This window comes from Sinohyriopsis cumingii, chromosome 16 (genome assembly GCF_028554795.1).
Source record: "Sinohyriopsis cumingii isolate HCF-2022 chromosome 16, ASM2855479v2, whole genome shotgun sequence".
Lineage (NCBI taxonomy): Eukaryota > Metazoa > Mollusca > Bivalvia > Unionida > Unionidae > Sinohyriopsis > Sinohyriopsis cumingii.
In genome coordinates this window covers 77,630,468-77,651,496 of record NC_142976.1, presented here as the reverse complement: position 1 = coordinate 77,651,496, position 21,029 = coordinate 77,630,468, and the positions used below count along the sequence as shown (strand labels likewise).

The window sequence follows — 21,029 nt, the reverse complement described above, 5'->3', positions numbered from 1 at the left end:
GCAGTGATGTACTTACCGAATTAGTTGAAATTTTAAACAATCTGATGTGGAAAATTAACATTTTAGGCAGTGGGGATAATTATCTCTACTTAATCAAAATGAACAAAATGAGTTAATGATAAGCAGTTACTAAAATTTGATTTTATTCATTAGTTCTAACCTGCAGAGATCAAAATGCCAGATAGTAATGAAGCATCAAGTTATAGCAGATATGAGGATGCCAATTTCGATGAAAATATAAAGAATTTTGTGTTAAACAGTTCAGATCATGATCTAGACTCTGATGAAATAAACAGAAATGATGAAACATGTTACATGGTTAGAAGAAAATTTTATTTCAATGTGCAGAGATCAAAATGCTGGATAATATTGAAGTGGCAATTGATGGCAGTAAGGTGGATGCTAATTTTGATGAAAATGAAGATAATTTTGTGGGAGAAATTGGTATTTCAGGTAGTGACAATCATTATCTTGACTACATCAAAATGAACTGAGTGGATGATAACTAGTCAACTGGTATTTTTCAATTGGTTATTGATAGTGATAAAAACTTGGTTTTCAAGCTAAAGTTTGCTTATATACCAAGACTGGATGTGTGCCTAATATTATGTAATTTCATGCATTCCTGGAAATGGACTAAAATGGACCCAACAAAAATCTGATATTTTTACATTAGAATTTGTAAGGAATAGAAATGCTGAACAAAATGAAGAGTTTCGTTGACTTACCAGTAAGTGTATGTTCTGCCAGCTCCCTAATTCTCATGCAAGTAAATTTAATAAAATTGTTGTTGTTGTTGTTGTAGGGTTTAACACCATTTTTCAGCACAAGATAGGCTATACATGGCGGCCAGTATATTTGGTGGAAGAAGAACCCTGGAAAACCACGGAAAGAACCACCGACCCATAAGAAGCTACTAGCAGGCTTTCTCATGTACCCACGTTAGCCGAGCCTGAGACTCGAACCCATGCAGACAGAGGTGAGATGGCAGTGATCCGGAACAGTGAGAGCTTTAGACCACACAGCCACTCAGGGCCCCCTAATAAAATTGTAATAACCTTTGTCATTCTGGATATATAATTTTTTATATTTTTCACCATCTTAAAAAGCATAAAATTCCCCAAATTTCATACACTTACATATAATGAATACTGCAGATAGAAAAACTGCACTTAAGGTAAGTTATACAACAAACATAATGCTTGTTTTTTAAGTTTACTTAACCCTCAACTGAAGCTTTTACATCTGAAAAATTTCAATAAAAAATATATGACTTAAATTGTATGCTTTTTAAATTGGTATATAACTTTGAAAATGTATCTGAAAAACTTCTGATTTAAAGCCCGATTGACCAATGTCACTGCATTCTCTCTTGCTGATACAAAAATGACTGAACAAATTTCCAGTTCTACACCAATGCCTGTCTGACTAGGCTACAGCATGAAAAGGCTTAATACAAGCATATAGCTGCAAACAACCTTAATTCAAAACCTTTCATTTTTAGCAAGACTTGTCAAAGCCACACCACTCTGTAACTTACCCTGAATTAGGTACTTGTGCTGCCTCATAAAAAATGGTGAAGTCTCTGGATGGGTGTTTGCCAGGCTTGTCTGCTGTTGTCTGCAGTCTGGCTATGTTCCCATGTCCCAGATGCTGAACCTCTTTTACATGAAACTGGTTGCACATGGCTACTTCCAGCTGAGGTAACTTTGACAGAGAAAAGTCAAGTTTCTCATAAAAGATGTTATAACAATTTTTTCTTACTGTTATTTGAAAATAACATTTTCTTCATTATAATACTGCTTTAAAAATATGCCAATAATTAATTTGTAAGTTAAATTGTAACATATTGATATGTAATTGTTATGTTCAACAATAACTGGCTTCCTTTGCACCTGGTTGAGGTGGGGTGGGTAAGGTACTTCTAGTTTCCTCATTAATAGGCCAAGCACACAACTGATCTACTTACTGCACATTGTATAATTTGAAAGAATTTGTTGTGCATTTGACTAAAAAAAAAACTAAGTACTTGTAACACCCGTCCACCATCAAATCTATACTCTAAGTTCAAGTCCTGGAGATAAGAGCAGATGCAGGGACCAATTTTAGTTGCATGTTTTAGTTCTGCCTTTAATGCTCAGTAAATGAACATATGGTTGTAATCCCAAGAAGGCGAAGACAAATCCAAGGGCCAATGTTAGCTGCACGTATAAATTAGTCTTTTTTCATGCTCACTGTGTGTGTATGATTTGTGATTTTGATTTTTAATGTAGCTTTAACAATTTTTCAGTCATATCGCAATTGTTGGTCCTTGTAAAATTCCATATTAATATTTATTTTAACCAGTTAAAGCACAGTTGGAATAGATGCAAGGTGAAAACAAAAACTGCATGCATTTAAGATTTGTCGACATGGGAATGTAGAATAGGCCAGATGCATCATTCTGTGTGGAATGTAGAATAGGTCAGATGCATCATTCTGTAGGGAATGTTGAATAGGCCAGATGCATCCTTCTGAAAGGAACACAGAATATGCTAGATGCATCCTTGTGTAAGGAATGTAGAATAAGCCAGATGCATTCTTTGGTAGGGAATGTAGAATAGGCCAGATGCATCCTTTTGTAGGGAATGTTGACTAGTCCAGATGGATCCTTCAGTTGGGAATGTAGAACAGGCCAGATGCATCCTTCTGAAGGGAATACAGATTAGGCCAGATGCATGCTTCTGTAAGGAATATAGAATAGTCCAGATCCATCCTTCAGTAAGGAATGTAGAAATAGACCAGATGCATCCTACTGTAGGGAATATAGCATTCTTTGGTAGGGATTGTATAATAGGCCAAATGCATCCTTCTGTAGGAAATACAGAATAAGCCAGATGCATCCTTCTGTAGCAAATATATAACAGGCCACATGCATCCTTCTGTAGGGAATATAGAACAGGCATCCTTTGGTAGGGAATGTAGAATAGGCCAGATACATCCTTCTGTAGAGAATGTTGAATAGGCCAGATGCATCCTTCTGAAGGGAACATAAAATATGCTAGACACATCATTGTGTAAGGAATTTAGAATATGCCAGATGCATCCTTTGGTAGGGAATGTAGAATAGGCCAGATGCATCCTTCTGTAGGAAATGTAGAATAGTCTAGATGCATTCTTCTGTAGAGAATATAGAATTGGCCAAATGAATCCTTCAGTAAGGAATGTGGAATAGGCCAGATGCTTCCTTCTGCATGTTGTAAGAAGCAGCATGGGATGAATCCTGTGATGCTATTCCACCTAATAAGGTCTTGGCCATTTAATAAGTGTAGTTTTATATTTATATATTTGGATCTTATGGTTTTTGGAGTTTACCTTTTTAACCTTTTTTGTTTTGGATACCTTTTGGGGGAGTTTTTCCATAGTCTTTAACTTTTATCTTTTGTTTCATGATGCATACTAAGTTTTGATCTGAGGAGTCTAACTTCCTTAGTCTGACAGTTTAGGTAAGGTATTCTTTTTGGTATGATGAGTCTAACTTCCTTAGTCTGACAGTTTAGGCAAGGTATTTTTGGTATGAGGAGTCCAACTTCCTTAGTCTGACAGTTAAGGGTCAAGATGAAATGGCATTTTTGGTCTGAGGAGTCTAAATTCCTTGGACTGACAGTTTAGGCAAGATATGTTTGGACTGAGGAGTCTAACTTCCTTAGTCTGACAGTTTAGGCAAGGTATTTTTGGTATGATGAGTCTAACTTTGTTAGTCTGACAGTTAACAGTCAAGATGAAATGGCATTTTTGGTCTGAGGAGTCTAAATTCCTTGGACTGACAGTTAGGCAAGATATGTTTGGACTGAGGAGTCTAACTTCTTTAGTCTGACAGTTTAGGCAAGGTATCTTTGGTCTGAGGAGTCTAACTTCCTTAGTCTGACAGTTTAGGCAAGGTAATTTTGGTATGAGGAGTCTAACTTCCTTAGTCTGACAGTTAAGGGTCAAGATGAAATGGCATTTTTGGTCTGAGGAGTCTAAATTCCTTGGACTGACAGTTTAGGCAAGATATGTTTGGACTGAGGAGTCTAACTTCTTTTGTCTGACAGTTTAGGCAAAGTATCTTTGGTTTGAGGAGTCTAACTTTTTGTCTGACAGTTTAGGAAAGGTATCTTTGGTCTGAGGAGTCAAACTTCCTTTGTCTGACAGTTTAGGAAATGTATTTTTGGTCTGAAATGTCTAGCTTCTTTTATCTGACAGTTCAGGCAAGGTACTTTTGGTTTAAAATTTTTTATAGCAAGCTTTTTACCTAGCATGATATAGCCAGGATGTGGTGATGCACCATTAAACCCCCAGGGCATGACAATAACAACTGTCTGATTCTCCAGAATCTGTTCAATAATTTATACAGAATGATCAGGATTACAGACTGTTCCATTCAATACTTTATACAGAATGATGATTACAGACTGTTCTATTCAATAATTTACACAGAATGATGAGGATTATAGACTGTACTATTCAATAATTTATACAGAATGATGAGGATTACAGACTGTTCTATTCAATAATTTATGCAGAATGTTGAGGATTACAAACTGTTCTTTCAATAATGTATACAGAATGACGAGGATTACAGACTATTCTGTTCAATAATTTATACAAAATGAGGATTACAGACTGTTCTATTCAATAATTTATACAGAATGATGAGGATTACAGACTGTCCTATTCAATAATTTATACAGAATGAGGATAAGACAGTTCTATTCAATAATTTATACAGAATGTTGAGGATTACAGACTGTTCTTTCAATAATGTATACAGAGGATTACAGACTGTTCTGTTTAATAATTTATACAAAATGATGATTACACTGTTCTATTCAATATTTTATACAGAATGATGAGGATTACAGACTGTTCTTTCAATGATGTATACAGAATGATGAGGATTACAGACTGTTCTTTCAATAATTTATACAAAATGATGAGGATTACAGACTGTACTATTCAATAATTTATACAAAATGTTGAGGATTATGGACTGTTCTATTGAATAATTTATACAGAATGATGAGGATTACAAACTGTTCTATTCAATAATTTATATAGAATGAGGATTACAGACGGTTCTTTTCAACAATTTATACAGAATGTTGAGGATTACAGACTGTTCTTTCAATGATGTATACAGAATGATGAGGATTACAAGACTGTTCTGTTCAATAATTTATACAAAATGATGAGGATTACAGACTGTTCTATTCAATAATTTTTACAGAATGATGAGGATTACAGACTGTACTATTCAATAATTTATGCAGAATGTTGAGGATTACAAACTGTTCTTTCAATAATGTATACAGAATGATGAGGATTACAGGCTGTTCTATTGAACAATTTATACAGAATGATGAGGATTACAGACTGTTCTTTCAATAATGTATACAGAATGATGAGGATTACAGACTGTTCTATTGAACAATTTATACAGAATGATGAGGATTACAGACTGTTCTTTCAATAATGTATACAGAATGATGAGGATTACAGACTGTTCTTTCAATAATTTATACAGAATGATGAGGATTACAGACTGTTCTATTCAATAATTTATACAGAATGATGAGGATTACAGACTGTTCTTTCAATAATTTATACAGAATGATGAGGATTACAGACTGTTCTATTCAATAATTTATACAGAATGATGAGGATTATAGACTGTACTATTCAATAATTTATACAGAATGATGAGGATTACAGACTGTTCTATTCAACAATTTATGCAGAATGTTGAGGATTACAAACTGTTCTTTCAATAATGTATACAGAATGATGAGGATTACCGACTAGTCTGTTCAATAATTTATTCAGAATGATGAGGATTTTACTGTTCTATTCAAAAATTTATATAGAATGATAAAGATTACTGACTAGTCTATTCAATAATTTATACTAAAAGATAAATTAACATTTTATTATAATCCTTTAATCCTATTTTGTTATGTTTTTTTATACCTTTATGTTTCCATATGACAATCGTTTTCTGTTGCTATTTTTACAATCATTTATAATCAAAAAATGTTTTGTCTGTTTTGAAATGTATGTTAATTTAGATCCATCTTTCTTGGCACATATTTGAACTTGTTGTATTCATTTTGTAAGGTTTACAGACAAATAAGTGAGACTACCTGTATTATTAATTCAATCTAATTGTAGTAAATTTTGCTACATTTTCTAACCTTTTCCTCTTGACCCTTAATAGGCCAAGACAATTGGTCTGGGCATGTAGGTTTTGTGAAAACTTGTCCAACTGAGAAAGTGACCTCAAAAACATACATCAAGCCTGACTCCATCCATACATCCATGCTTACATATTGTTTACAATATGTGTATAAACAAAAACTTCAGTATTACAACTTTTTTAATTTACCTCAAGACATTACTATTGCTAGTTTCTTCAAATAAAAACAATACAGCAAGAAGAAAAGCCCATACCATAAACTTTGCTGTAAACATTGTGATCTTGATAAGGTCAAAGAAGTGAATAAATGTTTTAAAGAACCATCTTTGCTTAAATGGTGAGACATCACATATGTGAACAGAATTGATCAAGTTATTAAGAAAACATGATATACTCTTATCAAACATTTTAACAAAACTATTTAGGGCAACAACAACACAGCTGCCACTTACAAAACTACTGAGGGCAACAACACAGCTGCCACTTACAAAAATATTGAGGACAACAACAACACACTGCAGCTTACAAAACTATTGAGGGCAACAACAATACGGCTGTCACTTACAAACTACTGAGGGCAACAATAACACAGTTGCCACTCATAAAACTATGGAGGGCAACAGTACAAATGTTGTTGTTGTTGTTGTTGTCGGCTATAACGCCATTTTTCAGCACACGATAGGCTATACATGGCAGCCAGTATTAATGGTGGAGGAAGAACCTGGGAAAACCCCAGGAAGAACAATGACCCATGAGAAGCTACCAGCAAGCTTTCTCACATACCCACATTAGCCAAATCCGAGACTCGAACCCACGCAGACAGAGGTGAGATGGCAGTGATCCATAATGGAGAGCGCTTTAGACCACTCAGCCACTCAGGGCCGAACAATAACAACACAAATGCAGCTACCAGTTAGAAATGTGACTGCTATGCCTTGCTTATACTACAACATGGACTTTTTTTTATAACATGTGCTTTTTCAATAACACTGGCTTTTTCTATAACGGGGGTCAACAACATATTTTAAATGGCAGTAAACTTTTTGCCGGATTAATTACAAAATGAACAAGTGAGTGTCTCCAGTAACAGAGTAGCACTTAAAATCAAGATTTTTGGCTGCCCTTCACATGCACACAAAACTTTTGACGTGACACCCTGTGGCATGCATGCTGTAAGCTGCCGACCCGTTCTATAACATGGGCTCAACAAAAGATGAGATTGTACGAATGAGGTACCACTGTACCTGTGTAAGTCCAGCTTGGTTGGCCTGCTTGATAAATTCCAGCAGATCTGTCTGCTGGTGTCTGTAAAAACCCTGCTCATCTGATCCAGAACTTGATCCAATTGTAATACCACCATTCTCTTCCAATATCTGAGAGAGAGAAAAATGCAGAATTCATACAATATAAACGAGTAGTGTTTCCTACCAGATCTAGAAAGGGAATGGTAATTATGTTCCCAAAAAGTCACTTCTAACATGTGCCTTATGATCAAGAGGATGCTTTATTTTACTGTGAATTGCTACTGCTGACTTTTATTATTATCATTATTACTATTATTATTATTATTATTATTATTGTTGTTGTTGTGGTAAAATTTACAAATAAATCTACAAAGTGACAAGTTGGCTTATACTGTTTTAAACATTCTGTTTCATATACAGACTACTCAAAAAGTTTTGGAGTAAAACCCTTAATACAATATTTTTCTTATTTTTCTTTTTTTCTTCTTATTTAACAAATGCTACAGGAGGCAGTACAGCTTTGCAAGGAAATCAAAATGTATGATTAAGTTACATGCAAAAAGTTAAAATCTTAATAATAATATTAATAATAATAATAATCTTCATCATCATCATCATCATCATAAACATCATCAATTACTATGAACATAGGTGACATATATGTAATTTCCTAATCTTATTGGGCATTATAATTCTTCTGCTTCATTTTATTATTCTTTTTATGTGTTCTTAAAGTTCTCTGCATGAACTAGGATTTAACTAGTTCATTAGATGTGCCTCTGAAAAAGAATGCCATAACCAGTCAGTAGACTGTACCATTTGTTTGCCTTTTTGAAAATGAAGTAGTACTTCTTAAAATTACAGCCGATATTTCATATTTGATTTTCAGTGTAATTTTTGCAAGGAAGTACAAGAATATGCAGTTATTAACTGGCAACTATCAAAACCTGTCATAAACTATTCACTGAAAACAGAGTCTTTCTGGCAGTCTCAGATTTAATTCATTACTATCTCACATTAGTTGTAACTTCTCAAAAAATTGGACCACATATTATTAAACATAAACAAAACTGACCATTCCCATCCATCAGCTACAAAGACAGTTCATGCTAGAATAGATAATCCCAATAATATCTACTCTACTGCACTGCAATAGACCATTTCACAGCTATTATCTCCCCTTGAAAACACCAGAGGGCATCTCAGTGCAACTCACTTCCAGATAGTTCAATCAATAAAGATGGCAGATACAGATAAAGAAAATGTGACAGACAACTCACATTCTGCAAGCAAGATCTAGCTATCTTAGAAAGAAATTCTATCAATATTTGATCAATTGTTTTTACATCTTTTTTTTTCTCTCACTATTTTGCGCAGTTCCCAGCTTTCAAATAAATGTTATCTGCCCATTTCAGGACTTCATTATCTTTCCAGTACTACCCCATGCTCTAGTTTGTATTATTTGATTGTGCAGATTGTGCAAAATTGTACCGCTGTGTAAAAAGATTGTTATTGCAATTTATCTCGCTTGAAGAATAATGAAAATATGTAGATTTTTTACAGCTGTAATCATTGCACATTCCTTTATTATTGATTTAGACAGTTGCATTTCTATTAATGTTCTTTATATTTTTCATGAAATAACCTGAGTTATATCTAGGAATGATATATTTTTTTGTCAATGCACAAATGTCATCCACGCTTGAACAGACAGGCACACGTACAAGTTTCCTTGATGATTATTTTAATTTTATTTCCTTGAATGGTTGGAACTTTTAAAGTATACAATTTGGAGAAATACTGATGTTAGACACACGATGCATGTATAGGACATTTGTGACTCTCTGCTATCTCCCTGTCTGTCTGTATGTCTCTCTGTCTGTTTCATTTCATCTGGTGCATGGCTATGTTAATACTTGCATGAAATTTGTGTTCGCATGCATATATTACATAAACATACTTCTAGTTAAAAACGAGTATATAATGGTGCGAAGATAGAAAGAATGACAGATAAAGACATCAAATATGAATATTTGTAAGTATCCATTTGTTACTGATTTGAAGAGCATGTTCTTACAAACAGTCTCTTTTTTAAACCATACTGTCTGCAATTTTACATCCGGTCACGTGGATCAATATTAATTCAAAAGAAGAACCAAAGTAATAAGACGGAATCTGTTAAATAATTGGATTTTTTAAACTTACATATTTGATGCAAGGAAAGTTAAATAGAATTAAACTAATTTTAAGAGGGCTGTTCCAGATGAATTTGCTGGTGGCAATCAGAAATGTTGTCTACAGACCCCAGCAAATTTGAGACTTATTACAATGTGTCAACATAAGCAAGGAAAAATCATGCTGAAAGTTACTGCATGTACCGTCCGATATCTGATGTTTCAAGTTTTGAGAAAACCAGCGAGGAATGTATATAATTTAATATTAGGCTGAATGAATGCATGGCTATATTTGATTAGACAAAGCAAGAACAAAATATGTACATGAGGAAATACTTTTTGATTGTTTAAAGCTGTGAGAACCCTTCCACTCCCACCAAAAAGAAAATGAAACAAAAAAAACGTCATTGGGCATGTTAATTAATCTGAATATTGTACGATATTTAGACCCAAATATGAATAAATATTCCACATGCATTAATTGCACTCTTTTATCTTCATGATAGCTAATGTAATTATTGCTTTAAGTTCCTCTGAATACATTAATATACTATGTTCCATTATTTTTTGAAAACTGTTCTAGTCTAAAATAGTCAGCATTACAGATCAGCTGATGTACTGAACTCGTGTTATAATTTTTTTATCGAATTCTTGTTGTAACTTTCTTAACTTGTGTTATACACGAACTATTAGTCTTGAGAAAATAACTGCGAAAGAAGGATATATCAACGTATAAAAAATGTAAATTGTTATGGTTTTCATTAAAGTCATGCAGCCAAAAATGTGCAATAAATGTTTAAAATCGGAGACCAAAGTGAAATGTTCCTATAAATGTATCTAAAATTATGGATAATGAATCTATATTATCTGGTATAATATAAATATGGACAGTGTATTTAATTATTTGATATCAATTAAGTATGGACAGTAAATATTATTTAATTATCTGATATAATATAAGTATAGACACCGAATCTGATTATCTGATGTAATGTCTATAATTATTCTTCTAGTATGAACAAAATATGTTAGACACATAATTTATTCATTGGTTTAACCATAACGATGATCTGTATGTACAGCTAAGATTCCTTCCTTTGTTGACTTTATGTTTCGCAATCCAAGCGTAAAACGGTGCGAAATTCTGAACTATCCAGAACTGGAAATTTCTTGTGGGCATGCGCATTGAAGCTAAGTGAGGTAATTTTAAGAGCTACAATCAGTAACTCTGTTGCAACCGTGAAACCCTCTATACAATCTCCAGTTAATGTGTGTGCATGCCTCATTCCATTCATACCTGTTAAACGTGTTAATAGATCGTAACCACAATTTTACCCAGAAGTTATCTTAAGCACACAAAGCTTTCAAAGTGCATTTAATCATAATAAGTTAGGTCCATGTTTAATCTTAATATCTGGATGAAATTCCCTCTCCTGCCATAATAGGCAATGTTGGTGAAAACAGGGAAAAGTGTGTAGAAAGTTCACAAAACTCTCTTTTGACTAACGTTTTCTTCAAGTCAGATTTTTTAAATTATAATCAAATATGTTTATAAAAATATTAAAACTTTTCTTATGTCATTTCACCAAAATAGGTTATAGCCTAAACTCAGCAACATTTTCCATAAAAGTTCTGTAATGAATTACTCAATGCAATTATTGTTAATTAATTTTATTAGTAATGGATCTGGATATGCCTGTTATGTTGTAATTTGCTCCATATCTTGCAACAAAAATTAACTTTTTGACTTGTTTTTCAAGGAGTCTGAAAGAATTTTCTATAGAGCAAGTTAATGTATGGTATCTTGGATCACAAAATTACCACCAGATTCTACTACTGAACAAGGCCTCTTTCTCTATCTTTCAGTCTGCCTCTCTAAAAGAAAAACTGACACCAAAGTTAATGTTTTACTTTGATTATTAATGCATTGTACTGAAACAAAATGGGGTATGGATAAATGTCATGAAATCAATGCAAGGCTAAATGAACTTTGCTTTTTGGGCATGTTTGGGTGAAATGACAGAATCTTTGATTGACTATTTTGCCTTATTTTCTTGCTCCCTGCCCCCCAAGATGGATCTTGTACATATTAGAATTCTCCAACATAAGCGCATTTAAAAAAAAGATGACAAGAGTATTCAGGCTCCCTATTTTCATAATGAAGGATACGTGCACCTTCTATAATTAGAAATATTTTGTTGACTAGCTGTTTGGATAGCTGACCATACATAGTGGTAATGGTCGATACAAACATTTTGTTTTGAACTGCTTGTGGCCTGATATATATATCTGAAAAGGTGTGCTCAGTATAGCATGAAATACTAACCAACTTTGTGATGACTTTGCTTCTAAAGAACCATATTATGTTTCTTATGACATTTTATTTCATGCTTTTATTTAGTGGAAATCAAATAAAGTCTTATAAAGTATTCAGGATTTCAGTCTGTTGACTTGTGTCTGCAAGGTAAATATACTGCCATGATTCCCATCCTTTAAAACAAAGAACATTAATTGATGTGGTACTAACTGATGGTGTGATATGATCACAGGGCACCTTTAATTCCAATAACATCTGTACGCAGGTTTCTTATTTTTTTTTAAAACAACTTTTTTTTCATACCAAGAACACAACAACAACTTCCACTACCACTGCTATTAAAAAAGGCAGCTTCTCTCCAACACAAGAACAAAATCATATAATTATTGGTAATTTTGGTTTATAATATTAATACTTTTATCTGCTATGAAGGGACATATGAAAACAGATTGCAACAAAACAATATGAGTGTCAAGGTTTAGGAGGTTACAAGCCATAAGACTGCATGTAACAAATTCCCCAAAATACTCATTTTGCCACAAAAAAGTTCCCAATTACAGGGACATTGGGCTCCAGAACTTTTTATCATTGGAATCATACCTGAGAATGTGCTAATGTATGCAAATAGTTTGTACTGTCAAATACCTGCTTTGCCTCAGAGAGTAGGAAGTAAAGGAACCGACCCTGTTTCATATCAGAAAATGAGGTAAAGTCAAAGTCCTCCAAAAGCTTTTCTTCAATCCTATCCAATAAGGTGAGAGTCAAAGTACCTCGAGCCACACACTTCTCCAAATACTCCTTCAATTTTTTGCTGAGTTCATCTGAAATAATTAAGAAAAACTTTATTTACCTACTAAATTCTGTTACAAGTTTGTGACCTCCTGTTGTTTTGGAATACAATCTTACAACAAAATTTTAAAACATACGTTCACAGTGTTAGCTTAAAATATACTTTAAGAACCATATCTGATAAATCCACCCTCACTTCTACAAATGTCGTGGCAGGTATTTACTAAAGATATCTTTATCTCATATTTAGTCAAATAAAGATATCTATGTCTCATATTAAGTCTAGTAAAGATATCTTTGTCTCATACCTAGTCTACTAAAGATATCTTTGTCTCATATCAAGTCTACTAAAGATATCTTTGTCTCATATCAAGTCTACTAAAGATACTTTGTCTGATATTAAGTCTCCTAAACATATCTTTGTCTCATATTAAGTCTCCCAAACATATCTTTGTCTCATATCAAGTCTACTAGAGATACTTTGTCTGATATTAAGTCTCCTAAAGGTATCTTTGTCTCATATTAAGTCTACTAAAGATATATTTGTCTCATATGAAGTCTACTAAAGATATCATTGTCTTATATTAAGTCCATCTCCTACTATTTGAACATTCTGTAAGAGTCCAGCTCCCTGATCTTATCCAAAGAGATACACTGTACAGAAGCCCATTTTTGTTACTCATGATCCATGAAACCTACTGAATAATAATGACAGAACAGAACTGCTTTACATTTGCAATATTTCTGCATGCCGATGTTTTGTCACAAAACATGTTTACCAGTGATGTTCCTTTGTTACAGTGCAATAATATTAGATTTATAAACGTGTATACTAGACAAAGCTGTAGTGATTTGTCAGAGTCATCAGTTATCTTTCTCTTGATTCATACAGGATACTTAATGTAGAAAATGCAAGCTGACAAGGCCATTAAAAATTTTCAAAACAAGAGCTGCTACAGTTCTTGCTGATCCTGATGTAAATACATCATAAACTAATATTTATAAAACTCTTGATTGGTTTCAATTTCAACAGAGAGCACAACTTCAAAATGAAATACAAGTCAGCACATCCTTAAATGGGTTAGTTCCTAATTGTTTTGCCGATGACAATCAGAAATAGCAATTATAATTTTTTTTGCAAACAGATGGATGGACAGATGATGGAAAACATACCATTCCATATGCTCTTCTGGTCTGTGACCAGTACACCCAAAAATATACTGTTTATAATGAATGACTTACAACATGAACCTGAATTTATTTTATTATTATTTCAATATTCTGTATCCATCCAATATGGTATTAGTCAATGCTTCCATGATACTGTTACATGTGTCTACCATAAATGAACATTCCTGTAAACCTTAAAAACAGATTTTGAAACTGTACCAAAAATATTACTTTTTTAGGAAAATCTTAACCTGCATATGCAGATTCCCATGAATGGAAAGTCAAAAATATTAACCTGAATTTTGGACATGCTTCTGGACTGAGCCCAGTTTAAACCATATGAAACATGCCAAAAAAATGTATAATTTCGAAAATTTTCAATATGGCCATAACAGTAATAAAAATCTAGTTAGGCCATCTACATATACACACAAACATGCACATCAGATTTCACTTGTCTAAGTGGTTTGGGCTTAATTGTGCTAATAAGGTTTTTATCATAAAAGTTGAAGTCACAAATGTTCAAAAACTGGTTTTAAAAAAAATTGAAGAAGAAGCTGGCCATGGCCTTCATGTTGAGGCTGCCCACAAGTTTTTATAAACTGGTTGTATTCACATCATGATTTATCCCCATAAAGAAATATGTCTCTGCTGCCACTTGAAAAACTGACAACATCAAAGACTTGAAATTAATCTAGGTATGGACAGGTGTACAGATCACTGACATCTCATCTTTGTCTGCATGGATTTAAGTCTCAGCCTTGGCTAACATGGGTATGTGAGAAAGCTTGCCAGTAGCTTCCCATCTGTTGGTGGTTCTTACTGAGGTTGTCCCAGGTTCTTCCACCACCAAATATACTGGTCACCATGTTTAACCTGTCATGTACTGAAAAATGGTGTTAAACCCCAAATCATTATTTACCTTTCCTTGGAGGTGGTTTCTGTAGGTGCTGATTAGTTTCCTTTTGCCTGGACTCTTCTTTCTCACTTAGATGTGTCATGAACTTTCTTGCTTCTTCCTGAAGCGTTGTGTCACTGATGCAGATTGCTATATGAAACAGCAGCTTGGCCAATTTGTCCTTTTTCATTGTCTGTCAATTAATTGATAAGAAATTTGTTTACTGGATGTCCATTCTGCTACCAAACGAATGATTCTTGCAAAATGTTTTCAATGGAATGATATGTTGGACTCTAATTTAATTAAAGTTTTCTAAGATGTAAAATTCTAAACCAGTCTATCACTGACCTCAATAACAAGCCTAAAAAGAATCAACATATCAGACCAATCTAAATGGCTCTTGTAATATTTTAATTTAAATATAAACAGAACCTCAACAATTTTATTTAATACATATTTATTGCTACAAAAATCACCTTTAAAACCATAGTATGCACCTTTAACAAAATTGTTTGAATCACATGAATTAAATGACCTGTACATGCTTGCCCATGTCATATCCAACTTCAAACTGCACAGACCCAGATCTGCAATAGCCTAGCATGCCAACAAATCTCGGTCTATGCTGTTTGTCAGGACTATTCAATAAAACAAACAACACACACACCCCGATTTGCCAGTGTATTATGCAACTGCAAATCTAGGTCTATAATGTTTGCAGTTGGATTAAACTTGTATGCAGAGATGCTGCCATGATTTTATCTAAAGGGGTGACCTCCCCCTTGTCACCAAAATATGGAGGGAACTAGAAAAAAAGGAGGGCAAGGAGGAAAAGGCCACAAGTCATTATTTACCTAACACTTGTGTCGAGCAAAGCACTTTAGGGGTGACTGGTTAAATTAGAAGCTATGAACATGAGGAATGTTTGACTTCTCTGTCTGAAGAATTCGCAGATCGGCCCTAGTGGTGAGAACACTTCCTGGCTGATTGCAATGGGCCAGGAGTGGGTATGATGGATCCATGTGGATGATCCTTCAGATCATGTGAAGCCATGGTAGATGCGAGTCCTCCAAAGTGGGCTTAGGTTTCCAATGGAGTACAACTATACTTTGGTTAAGTAAGACTTTTAAGGAGTCCAACACAACATCATGGGGAATTACATAAGTTCTGCTGAGAAAGCCAATGTGACAGAAAGTGCATGCCGGGATGTCTTGGCCAGTTTTCAGCATGCATTGTAATGCAGCATGATTCAGTGCAGTCTCCATCATCATACTAAATGTAGCAGATGAGGAGCTATGGTATCAGAAGCCAGGATTTCTGTTCAATAGCACAATCGTTTCAATGGGAAAGTGTGCCCAGGCTCCATTTGAGATACCCACTTGGGAAGAACTTGCATCCAACTGGAAGGTTTAATGGGTTACTTTGGGGACTGTAACTCAAAGCAGAGACCATAGCTCTCAAAGTAGAGGGAGGAGCAAACATATATATGACAACAAGTGATGTTTTGGCCTGTCAAATACTCTGTGATATTTCCTTGATCATGGAGTCATGATGAAGAAGCATGAGATCTAGTTGTGGTTGAGACCCAGAGTCCTTCTACTTGGACTGGGTGCCAGATGATTTTGGGCACACATACATGGGGAAGAAGCAGTAAACTTCAATTACTCCTATCAAAGGACTAGATCTCCTCCTCCTCATCCACCACAGAGGAGCTGATGGGCCTGATTAGAGGTGTCAACTGAGCTTCTTCTACTTCAAACTCATTGTAGTCAACAAGGATAGATAGGGCAATGCCATCTATTACATTTCAAGCAGGAGAGTGGCTGGGCATCACTATGTTCTTTGGTGGAAGTGACATAGGAGCACTCTAAACCATTTCCCATACTGAATCAAGGTGAGTAGGAGGAGCTCAGTGTTTGCTAGAAGTCCCAAGACAATGATGAGATTGCCCATCTTTCCTCGATGATATTATGCCTCCAGCCTTCTTGGTGGCTGCCACTTGATCAGGTGATGGCAAGACATGAGCCACAGCACCTCTACTCTGAAACTGGGTCCAGAAGCCCAAGGGGGCATAAGGGACTAATAACCCTGAAGTGGTGGGCCACATCCCATATCCCATAAGGATTCATCAGGGTAATAAGAAAGAAGGAGATACCCTGATCACCTTCCCTGGCCAAAACCTAGTGGGGAGACTCCCAATGCTGTACAGGGTGTGATTGTAGAGTGGGGAAAGGTTGAACACAGCCCTCCCTTTCCCATACTCTAAGGCCTCCATGAGATGACCAGTGGAAATTCAGTGACAGGTGGCCAGTATGAGATGACTGGTTACTGGGATAATCTGGCACCAGTCACTTTGAGGAAGTGACCAGTGACTGATCACCAGACATTGACTCACCGGTCAAAGATGCAACATGGTACCCAGGGCTTGTGACAAGTGGTGCACCTCCTTCCTCATGGAAGGAAGGAAAATGCACAACATAAGGAATGTTTGACTTCTACTCCCTACAAGAAGGTGACCTACTCTGTGAAGGTAAGTTCTTTCCTTCCTAAATGGTGGGTCTTACCGGTCTCCAAAGAGACTGGTCCTATAAGGTACTAGGACAATGAAGTGCTCTGAACCAAAGAATTGGTTCTGCAAAATAAAAACCTCAAAATTTAGAAGATGATGTAGATAGATGTTTCCTCTGCCTTCTCTACATACAAACAGAATCAGCAAGATTTCACGTTTCATAAATCCATATTGTAAAATATGTGAAAAAATTATTTCAGGTGAGTGTTCCAAGGGCCCTTCTTGTCGTCACTTTTTTCCACAGACTGCCCCAACATTGTTCTAAAAAATATTTTTTTTTTAAAGAAAGCAATAAATAATGACTATATCTTATTGTCACATATGAAACTCACCTGTTTGTATAAAGTGTGTGCTATATACACTACAATGTAAATGTTGGCATACTGATTTCAAAGTACATAACAAAAAAAGGTTTTGTAAGCACTAACAGTTGTGGTATGATAATGTACTTCTTCATATTTAGTGAAGAATATGCATATTTTAAACTAAAGGCTGAGAGAGAGATAGAGAAAGACAGAAAGAAAGAGAGAGAAAATACAACCTAACAGCAGCTTTAAACATATCAGGAATTTTTTTCATTTGCTTTTAATATCATAATCATCTTGACAATGAAAGGCTTGAAGCCTTGTACAATAAAATTAGCAATTGCACTTGTAACAGTGACTGCTCTTATGACATGCTTTTGTATTTAGCTTGTGACTAAAGGTGTTAACGTGACCACAAAAACAGACTCATCATCTTCATCTAGTGGGCGGGTTATGAGTCACGTGGTTGTAATTTAGATATCTACTATAAACAAAAAATGGCGGACACACAAGGGAGTAACAAATTTTACGGTCGTTCGCGCTTGTTGCATTTAGAGAAGAAACATCAAAAAGCTGTCTGAGAAACCGAAAGGGACCTATCAAGGATTTGTTTTGAAGACCAGTTTATTCAGTGGAGAGCATGGATAGAAGAGTTAGGACTGGTGTCAGACAATGAAATGGCGAAGTTGTTGGACAGGTAGGCCAATGTCTATGAGAAAGCGTTCTTCAATTGTCAATATGAATATCTTGTTTCTCTGTTTGAAAGCACAGAGTTTTATTATTACTATCTTTGCACAGACTTGATTTGCTTTGTAAGATTCCCAAAATAAATATGATCGGCTAATCAATATTTATCTTGGTGATTGCATTGTGTGTATTATATATGTTGGGGTTGAATTTGTGTTTTTTTTAAAAAAAATTATAACAGCGTGCTCATAAATGTCATTTGTATACATGTCCATTACCTTCGTGAGATAGGTTCTTTAAATTCCGTTAGGGAACTTAGATACATATTCAAGCGTTATCAATATGCACACATGTGCCCATGCACATACACATTGGGTTAATGTGACAAGCACATTACTTGCATAAAAGCTTAATAACCTTATCATGTAAACCTGTAGAACAAATAATACATCTTTAATGTTGATCTGTTCATAGGGTTTTCTAGATCTGAATGTAGAAATGAGCCAGTAAAATGCTTACGATCGGCTGGATGCTAAGATTTTATTGTACATCTTTCAACTACAAGTAAATTTATTACAAAGCATTGTATTGACTATAATTACAAAAGGATCTCTAGTTATGATAGGAAAAGATGTTATAGTGCTACCAGAATATATGGCTAGCAGGTTGTTATGTTTTCAGTTTTGAGTTCAAGTTAGTTTTATTATGTGAAAATTTGTTAGATCTATTATGTATTCTTGCTAAAATGAAGTATTTCAGTTCAAAGAGTTTAACAAAAAAGCACAAAAAACTGATTAAAAATATAAATCATTATACAAATGAATATTTAATAAATATTTTTAGTTACGAAGATGCAAAGAATGTAGCAATAATTAAACCATGCATACAGAACCAATGACCAGTACATCTTCATGCTTCACATCAACACCGGGCCAAGTGTTTTTGCAACATACAGGGAGAACGAAGACACCTTCAGTGTCTGAAGTATCTGCTGCTGAGTCAGGATGTTAAAAAGTACACATTTTTGCAGATGGGGTGGGGGGGCTTACAATTGTCATTCTACTGAAAACAATGATGTAACAAATGCAATGCTGCAAAACTTGTTGCTTTTCACCCTTTCTTGTTATAAAACTTTTGGAATTGGAAAATTGTTTCTGTTTTGATGATGTTTTTACTTTATTTTATCTGCCTTCTTTTCAAGGTTGCCAAACAAAAGGAAAATGTGGCTTTATTACAATGGTCCAAAGACATCATGAACCATTTTAGGTTTTCATTCAAGACTGCTAGCAGCTATGAACAAATTTTTGGTGAGATTTCTGTCCTTGTATTTGGAACAGATATATGTAAACATTGGCTACTGTGTATTTTTTTTTAAATTAAAGTTACAGTGCTATCCTTATCTTCTGATTTCTTTTAATATATATATATATATATATATATATATATATATATATACACACACACACACACACACACACACACACATACATACATACACATCTACATCAACAACTCTTGTAGGTACGTAATCTATTAAAAATAATTTACTTGAAATGTCAAGAGTAATGTGGAATATTGAAGGAACATTGATCCAAGCAAACCTGCAACCCTGCTACATTAACTATTAGCCAAATCTACAATGTAGCTTTTCCTTGCTGATATAAATCAAATTGTCTTATAATCAATCCATTTGGTGTCACCATGATAAAAGAGACCAGCTTTAGGTGCTATAGGTATTGATTGTGGCATTCTTTCAGAGTATCTGGAGGAGTGTCCTACATCACATCACCAATATACATGAATGGATCCTCTCACATGGCCAAGGCATTAATAAATGCCTACATGGACCTTTGTCAGAGAATGAAGAGCGGACAAAACCTAGGCTTGATCCCAAGAAGGATGCCAAAGGGCTGAAAACTTTGACACAGGTGCTCTTGGACCAAAGGTTCCTAAAAAGAGTGGAGTATTACTTAAATTTCAGGTATGCCATTTCAGGATTGCAACAACTGCATGGTATTTATAAGAAAAAGGTTAAAATGCTTTAAATGATTTTATTCTCAATGTAAGAATAATTTACTGTATATATTTACCATTTAAAGATCTGAATAAGCTAGCATTAATAAGATGTGTGTACATAATACATATACAATAAATCTTCTTCTCAAGTCTTTGGTAAGTACATGTATAATACATGCATATCCGACATAAACAATTCCATGACACTCTGTATCAATAAACACTTCAGTAAAGATTTTATGTATACAAAATTTACCAACAGTAATGATTATTTAATAACTGTATTAATCTGTTAGCAGATTACAAATGACACATGTTACAAGATTCATGTTTTTGATAATTGCAGAAGCACTGCTTAGCTTTAAGGTTTTCATCAGCACATCCTGGTGTACTGTGCCAAGAGATTTTCACACACACCAACTGTGAACAGGATTTGGAATGAGCTAGCTGCTTTGGATGACAATATCCATAGTGGCAGAGGTGTTATGAGAAACAAAGGGGAGATAGTGTAAGTTTGTTCCACTACAGGAAATTTGAAATAATTTTATATATTGATTGTACATTATGATGCCTGTTTGGACATCAAGGCAATGGAATATTATTCACATGTACAAGTCATGAAAACTTTCTATTTGATACAAGTCAT

The 21,029-nt window shown here is 34.5% G+C and overlaps 1 protein-coding gene across 1 annotated transcript in view; it reads right to left on the bottom strand.

Moving 5' to 3' along the window:
• The window catches only part of LOC149780851 (uncharacterized), a 172,607-nt gene that overhangs the window by 120,995 nt on the left and 30,583 nt on the right, over positions 1 to 21,029 (bottom strand). The window contains exons 4-7 of the mRNA XM_089937935.1: positions 14,831 to 14,999; positions 12,595 to 12,770; positions 7,459 to 7,587; positions 1,541 to 1,707 (exon numbers count right to left, since the gene is read on the bottom strand). Of these exons, the coding sequence (XP_089794061.1) occupies positions 1,541 to 1,707; positions 7,459 to 7,587; positions 12,595 to 12,770; positions 14,831 to 14,999 (641 nt within the window). The remainder of the gene's footprint in view (positions 1 to 1,540; positions 1,708 to 7,458; positions 7,588 to 12,594; positions 12,771 to 14,830; positions 15,000 to 21,029) is intronic.